The sequence below is a fragment of the Chinchilla lanigera genome, unplaced genomic scaffold, assembly GCF_000276665.1.
Source record: "Chinchilla lanigera isolate Chin_1 unplaced genomic scaffold, ChiLan1.0 scaffold00041, whole genome shotgun sequence".
Lineage (NCBI taxonomy): Eukaryota > Metazoa > Chordata > Mammalia > Rodentia > Chinchillidae > Chinchilla > Chinchilla lanigera.
This window is the reverse complement of record NW_004955442.1, coordinates 17,580,917-17,588,483: the sequence shown is the minus strand read 5'-3', so window position 1 is coordinate 17,588,483 and position 7,567 is coordinate 17,580,917. Positions and strand designations below refer to the sequence as shown.

The 7,567-nt window shown below is 57.4% G+C and overlaps 2 protein-coding genes across 2 annotated transcripts in view; one reads left to right on the top strand and one right to left on the bottom strand.

Annotated features, from left to right (window-relative positions):
- Window positions 1-1,516: 1,516 nt before the first annotated feature.
- On the bottom strand, window positions 1,517-6,809 carry LOC102017609 (RIMS-binding protein 3A-like). The gene has a single exon (XM_005391709.2). It carries the CDS (start codon window positions 6,765-6,767, stop codon window positions 1,899-1,901), a length of 4,869 nt encoding a protein of 1,622 aa, XP_005391766.1. The 5' UTR covers window positions 6,768-6,809; the 3' UTR covers window positions 1,517-1,898.
- The window catches only part of Ube2l3 (ubiquitin-conjugating enzyme E2L 3), a 93,861-nt gene continuing 93,102 nt past the window's right edge, over window positions 6,809-7,567 (top strand). The window contains exon 1 of the mRNA XM_005391710.2: window positions 6,809-6,908. The gene's annotated coding sequence lies outside the window, so the exon portion shown is untranslated. The remainder of the gene's footprint in view (window positions 6,909-7,567) is intronic.

The following is a 7,567-nucleotide window of genomic DNA, read 5'->3' as shown; positions in this document are numbered from 1 at the left end:
GAGCTGGTTTTCTTGCCAGTCATTGTGAGGATGAGAGGGGACAGTAGTGTCCCTCAAGCCACTGGGACTGAGGTGAACCCCTGCTTGCTGAGGTTTGAGGCCTTCAGCTGACAAATAGTCTTGTGTGCACATTATGGCCCCCAAGGAGTCCATGTGCTGAGGGCAAGGCAACCCTAAGTGTGCCAGGGTGGGACAGCATTTGGGCCTACCCTTTCCTATTCCCAGCTTCAGTCCCAGGTACAACAACCCTGTCACCCCAATTTACCAGCCTGCCATGGAACCAGCTGGTAGCTCTGATACTTCTGCGCCAGGGGTGCTTCCTGTCATTTGTGGTCATACTGCAGAAGGCAGCCCTTCTGGCAGCATTCCTGGACATGGGGAACTAAAAGGGTATCAAACAGAAGCTGAGAAGGATGAAGACCACATTTCATTGCCACCTTCCTGGAGAGAGTCCCCTGGAGGACCGTGGGAAAAGGCTACTCCTCTAAAGTCGTGTAACTTTAGATGTGGGAGAACCCTCTGAACCTCAGTAAGCTCTTCTGGTTTTGTTTTGGGTTTTGGAAACAGGGTCTTTTTCAGACAGGGTTTCACTATGCAGTTCAGGCTGGTCTTGCGCTCACTTTGTAGCCCAGGCTGGTCTCGAACTCAAAACGATCCTCCTGCCTCAGCCTCCTGAGTGTTGGGATTACAGGCATGTGCCACGATGCCCGGCCTAGGAGATAGGGTCTTGATATGTAGTTCAGGCTAGTTTTGAACTTACTACGTTAGCCTACACTGGCCTCAAATTCACTGCAATCCTCTTGCCTCAGCCTTCCAAGTGCCGGAATCACAGGTGTGCACTCTTGTAAAATGGGGAAATTAAGGAAATATCTTCCCAAGGGGATTCCTCACAAAACTTCTCGGGAAAAGGGACAGCTACCTGTGGGATTCCTAGCTGGGAGACCCCCCACCTAACCTTCACAAAAGGCTCACAGCAACACAGCCTCAGCACAGGGACCCCTGTAGGGAAGATTTCACTGGGCAGACTTTGAGGCCCTGCTTCTCAGCTCTGGCTCTTGGTTGGACACTCTGTGGCCAGACCAGCAGTCCCAGAGCTGTGCCTACCCTCAAGAGTAAAGACACACCTTACCTTCCCCAGTCAGGAAAATGTTTCTATAATCTCTGAGGATCCCCTGAGCAGGAGACAGAGAGAAGAAGTGACCTCACATTTCCCTTAGTTGTATATGTGTCTGTGTGTGTGTGTGTGTGTGTGTGTGTGTGTGTGTGTGTGTGTATTTGTCTTTTCGAGACAAGGTCTCACTATGCAGTTCAGGCTGGCCTTGAGCTCACTTATGCAGGCCAGGCTGGTCTCGAACTCGAAACGATCCTCCTGCTTCAGCCTCCGGAGAGCTGGGATTACAGGCATGCGCCACCACCCCCGGCTCTTAGTTGTGTTTTAACTTCTAAAATATTCTGTTTCTTTTCTATGAACATTTTAATGAAGGGTTGAACATAAAATACAAAAATAACATTCTGATTGTTTTTTTAAGATGCAGACTTTTCTTGAGATTTTCATACAAGGCAGGGCATAAAGAATGTTAACCTGTTGAAGAAAACACGTATTCACCCCAGAAAAAGGCACTTCTCCAAATGAGTATCATAGTTATCCATGACTTTGAAACTCTCAGACATCAGCCTGATTTGTTTTCTTTTGGAAACAATTCAACTCAGATTTTAACCCTGCTGCTCTTAGGGGATGGGAACACACCTGGCATGCCATCAGCTGAAGACAGTGGTGCCTGGAGCAAATGTTGCTTAAGGAGGTGGCCAGGAGGGATGCTGTATGAGGGTGTACGTGCTTGCTTCTCCTTCTGAGGGTGTGGGCAGCCAGAGGCTACCACTCCTGCAGCAAGCTTTGCTCACTGTCTGTGGACAGATAAGTCATCCAGCAGGTGGGCTGGGATCAGGCCTCTGTGGCCACCCGACTCACCATAATAGAATCCCTTATCATCCACAGGCCCATAGACCGTGACCACATCCCCAACCCTCAGAGCCAGTTTGCCCTTTGCCCGGCCCCCTGCTTTCCTATCCCTGGGATCATAGTCCAGAGCCACCATCATGGTCTTTGGGGTCCACAGTGTGGGTCTCCTGGAGTTCCCTTGGGGACTGAGGAAGGAACTCTGGGAGCTGGTGAACCCCTCCAAGTCCTTAAGGCGGGCCACAGAAGGCAGGTGCTCTTGTGCTGGCAAATGCCACCTCCTGGAAGGCTGTCCTGTGCCCACTTCCACCTCAGCCACCAGGTGCCCAGGGATGTTGCCCACTTGACCATTGCACTCGCCATGGTAGAAGCCACGGGGGTCGTGAGAGCCCCATACCCTCAGCAATTGCCCTTTCTGGAAGGCTAGCTCCTCCTCTGCAGCCTTGGGGTTGGTAGACATTGCTAGGGGGTCATAATCAAAGAGGGCCACAAATATCCTGACTGGAGTGTTGGCCTCTGGCCCCAGCTGTGCAGGGCCACCCGAGGGCATCTTAATGATTTTGCTGGATTGAGCTGGACATAGCACCGAAGCGGGCTTACAGAGCTGCCACTCTTTCTTGCCCCCGCGAGCCTGCTGTTTCCTACTCTGGGATCTGGGCTTCTCTCTGTGCTCTCGCTTCTCTGTGTACCAAGGATCCAAGCACACCTCCTCCTCCAATATGTTACAGGAGTCAGCCACATACTGCTGGCTGGTGCCCTGCTGGGAAAGTGTCAACACTTGGGCATCTTGCTTTCGCCTCAGGGCCTTCTCAAGAGCAGGCTTCTCCTGACACAGCTCTTTCCTGGGCCTACACGTAGAAGACAGATGATGGATGAATCCTGGAGATGAACTTCTGCGGGCACCCATGTGCTCACACTGGTTTTCTTCCATCACAGACTGGCCACTGGACAGAAGTGGCCTGTGGTTCTGAGGACTCTTCGGAAAGAGCAGGTCCTTTCTGCAACCCTTCTGGGCCTCTGTGGACCCTGGGGCTTGCCTGCCAGCCTCTTCTGAGCTCAGGTTGGATGATGGGGGCTGCCTCCTCAGGGGTTCTTCAGGCAGTACTTCTGGAAACTTGGCCTGAGGTTCCCCACAGCTCCCAGGGTTGTGAGGGCCTGCCTTGGTATTCAAAGAAGCCAGCGCCATCTTCTGATGGTAGACTCCGAAGGAGGATGGGTCACCACAGGTGTTGCTAAAGGGAGGAGTCCCTGGTAATGCGTGATAAGTGAAGCAGTCTTCAGGGATCTGAGCTGGCACTGAATCCAGAGACTCACCACACAGTGACATGGTTCTCACTGAGACCTTCTGGCATGTGAGGGGTACCTGCAGCTGGGAAAGTTCCAACAGAGTGCTCCCTGCAGTGGCGTCAGAGACCTCTGCGACCTTGAGTCCATCTGCATACACAGCGTAGCCAGTGACTTGCACTCCATTGGAGGATCCAGCTGAGTCAATAGTCACAGGGATCCAGCTGACCACTAGGAAGCCTGGCAAGGTGTGGTGCTCCACCAGCACATCCAGCGGAGGGTCTGGGGGTCCTGCTAAGGGTGTGTTGAAGGTGATGGTGGAGGACATTGTTTCCCAGGGCACCTGCTGCAAGTCCCAAGGCAGCTTCACCTCCACTCGAGCCTGATATTGTGTGCCGGGATGTAGGCCTTCAAAGGTATAGCAGCTCACACCTGAGGGGATCAGGGCATGTTCCTGGTCATCAAGGTACACCACGTGGAGGTGTCTGCTACTGCTGTAGACCCAGGTGATTTCAGCGGATGTGGCAGTGACGTTCTGCAGGTGTAGCTGCATCGGTCCCACACAGGACAATCCCTTGGTCCTCAGAGGGGGTGTGGAGAAGCTCTGCTCTTGCCTACTCTGTGATGAGTCCAGCCAGCAGGCCTCTCTCTTGAGCTCTAAAATCTCTGTTGCCTTTTCAGTCTTGGGACCCTCTCTTCCCATCTGGTATAGTCCTCTATTCACCGATTCCTGGCCCTCCCCAAGTAATAAGTAGGCTTCCTCTAAGGCTTTGTTCTGCCCAACAGGTAGTATAGTGGGTCCTAAGTGATTTGGGGACTCAGGTGACTTGGGAGACAAGTCGCTTGTGTTGGGGTTGTCTGGAATCTGTTCTAGCAAGTTGGAGGGCACCAGCCCTTGCCGGCCATCCTCAAGCTCGCCTTCATAGAAACCGTCCTCACCCATGTCCCCACATACATACACATAATCCCCAGCTGTGAGAGGTAGCTCATGCTCAGGGTGCTCATTGGGTCCCTCAAATGGGTTGTAGCTATATTTAGCCTGGAAAATCTTGAGCTTGGAGGTGGAGGGTGCACCAGGGTCCTTCGCTTCCAGTGGGAGAGACACACTGTCTGACTCCAGATCATCTACCTCACTGGCTGTGTCCATTTCCAAAGTAAGGCAAGATGGCACAGTGGCCCATATGGACTCTACCTCAGAGGAGGAAGTAGACTGGGAGCTCGTTTTGTTGGTTTGATGCCTGGAGTCCAGAGGCTGGTTGGCAGGGACTCCCTCTGACACAGGGTGGGAACTCACTGGTTCCCCAAGGGCAACTGGACTCTCCTGCAGGGTAAGACAAACAGGGATCTGTTCTTTGCTAGGCTGTGATGGTGCATAGTCTTGAGTCTGTGGCTTGAACTTTTGCCTTCCTCTACCTGTGGCTTGGGTGGCCTCCTGTGGCTGCTGGGGAGGATGGCCGGGCTGATCTTGCAATGCTTGCATCTCCTTTCGGGCAGCCTGGAGGTCGCTCAGGGCCTTCTGCAGGTCGTGCTGCAGCTGCTGCTGCCTATTCTGCTCGAGTGCCGCCTGTTGCAGCAGCTGCTCTGCCAGAAGGCCGGCGGCGTCGCGCTCCTGGCACGCGCGGCCCAGCTGCCCGCGCACATCGCTGTTCTCGGCCGCCACCTTTCGTACCCAGTGGGCCTGGGCCTGCAGCCGCACGTTCTCCTCCGCCAGCCAGGCGCCCTTCCAAAGCGCTGCTTGCAGCTGTGCCTCCGCCTCCTCACCGCGCCGCTGTGCCGCCGCCGCCTTCGAGCCCAATGCCTCACACTCGTGTCGTAGTGTGTCCAGCTCGCGCTCCAGCGCCTGCACCTGGTGTCGCGATTCCTCGCAGGGTGCGCTCTGGCTGTCCGCTTTCGCCAAGGCGCTGCCCTGCTGCAGCGTCAGTTGCCTCTGCAGGCGCAGAACTTCCCGCTGGGACTCACGCTGCAGCTGGTCCAAGTCGCTGATGTTGACCCACTGCGAACCAGGGACGCCCCCTGCAGGATTCGAAGGGCTGTCGACGCCGGTGGCGACGCGCGCCTGCAGCAGGTGGCACTCCCGCCTCAGTTCTTCGATCTGCTTGTCCTTGGCTAGCAGCGCGCTGGCCTGATCCGACAGGTCCCTGGCGCGCTGGCTGGCAAAGGCCTGGCACAGCTCCAGACCGGGGTGGTTCTCACCCGGCACGGGCGCGCTCAGCGCTCGCAGGTTGGTCTCCTGCAGTTTGCGGGCACGGTCCTCCAGGCGCCGCGCGAGGCCTGCCAGCTCCGTGTGCTTCATCTTGAGCCGCTTCATCTTCTCGTCCTCCTGATTGGGGCCGCCACCGCGCCGCAGCTGCAGGTTCTCCTCAAGCAGTTCAGAGCAGCGCCGTGTCAGCTCCTGCAACGCTTTGCTCAGCTCCGAGTTCCGCTTCACCAGTGCACAGTAGTCGGGGCCCGGCGGTGAGGGCATCAGACTTTCTGGGGACTGGTTTCCAGAGCATTCTCCGCGCGGATCTTTAGGTTTTCTGTGTGCCCTAGGCGGCGAGGAATTTGGGGAGCCTGCGACGAAGGTGTCCGTCGAGGAGAATGGTGCCTCGGAGTCGTTAAAGGCCTGGGGGCAACTCAGCGCGCTGTCGACCGAGCAGCAACGCACCGTTGCCAAGGAATCCAGGGAGCCGGCGCGCGTGAGGAGCTGGCAGTCTGGGGAGCTGGAGCGCGCCTCGGGCAACCTCTCCAAAGAGCGGGAGCGAACTCGGACCAAGGTGCCCAGGCGGTCGGGGGGCCCGAGTCGAAGCGGGCGCTTTGGGGTGCTGCGAGCACTACGGCGGGTTTCGAGGCGTGTCTCCTCGGAGGAGTTCGCGGCCTGGGGCTCTGGGCTCCCAGGTAAAGCGGGCTGCCAGCGGAAGTGCTCCAGGATGTACTTGAGGAACAGCTGGCGCTCCACGTCGAGCGCCGCCTGCAGGTGGCGGATGCGCGCGGCTTGCTCGCCGTCTGTCTCCCAGCGAAGCTGCCGCAGCACTTCCTGCAGACGACAGTGGCACTGCTCGGCGGGGACCTCGGGCGCCCTGGTGCGGCTGCAGTAGCCCCGGTTCACCAGCTCCAGGGCCAGCTGGCGCTGCAGCTCACGGGCCTGGCGCACCATGCTGTCGCGCTCGCGGCCCAGCTGCTGCTGTAACTGCCGCATCTCGGCTTCCTTCCAGCGCATCAGCTGACGGATTTCGGCCTCACGCTCCCGCTGCACCTCCACCTGCAGCTGCCGCAGCTCCCGGAAGCGCTGTGCCTCCCATTTGGAGCGCAGGTGGTCCGCCAGCTGCTGCTGCTTTCGCTCGGCCACCTCCCGCAGCCCGCGCTCCTCGGCGGTGAAGCGCTGCCGCTCTGCCCGCCCACGCGCGCGCTCCTCCTCCAGCTCCGCCCGAAGCTTCTCCACCTCCCGCCTGTGCTCCTCCAGCACTGCCGCCGCCTGGCCGGGGCTACCTGGCTTTTTGGGTGACGTGCGGCCGCCACCCAACGGGGTGGGTGAGTCTTCGGTCATTGTGGCCACAGCCCGGCCAGACACCTGACCTAGCCTGGCAGGCCACAGCTCGCCAACGGCCGCCGCCCCGGCCGAGGCCAACCGCCCCGCGCGCCCCTTCCGGTGCCCTTGGCAGTCTCCTCGTGCCCCTTCCGCCTCGGGGTATGTTCCCCCACACCCCTGCCACGGTTGCTTAGGCCAAGGCTGAGCTCCCCACAGACCTGCTCAAAGTGACCCCTGACCCTGGGTGTCTTTCTGTCCCCATACCTTTCTTGCTACGTGGCCCCTTTACCTAGCCTGGAACTCACCTAGACACTGTCCAATCCCTTCCAGGCCAAGGCGTCTCATGGGAAGCAAGGATGCTGTCCCTGGGCCTGGAAGGTGTGTGGGTCACTGTCACAAATGGGGTACAGGTAGACCTGTCGTGGCCCTGCCAGGGGTTCAGGTAGTATGTTTGATCTAGGTAGCTGGAAACAACAGCAGGTTATACCTAGACTTGGAGAAGTGTCCTGAGCCCTTAACTGGAGGCAGGTGCCTCTGGTATCTATTCTACAGCCCTTCTCTTCCAAGACTTGTGAAGTGCTAAGTACATACTTAGATTATGTATTGAAACCTCTTAGCCAGGCATAAAGGTACATGCCTATGATCCCAGCACTTGGGAGGCTGAGGCAGGAGGATAGCCAAAAGTTCAAGGCTAGCCTGGGCTACATAGTGAGTTCAAGGCCAGCCTGCAATACATAGCAAGACCCTGTCTCAAAAAGCTGAAACCAGGCCCAGGATATAGCTCAGTGGCACAAGCCCCTGAGTTCAATTCCTGGTAC

Coding starts and splice junctions, on each gene's coding strand:
- LOC102017609 (XM_005391709.2), bottom strand. CDS start 6,767: ATGACCGAAGACTCACCCACCCCGTTGGGTGGCGGCCGCACGTCACCC.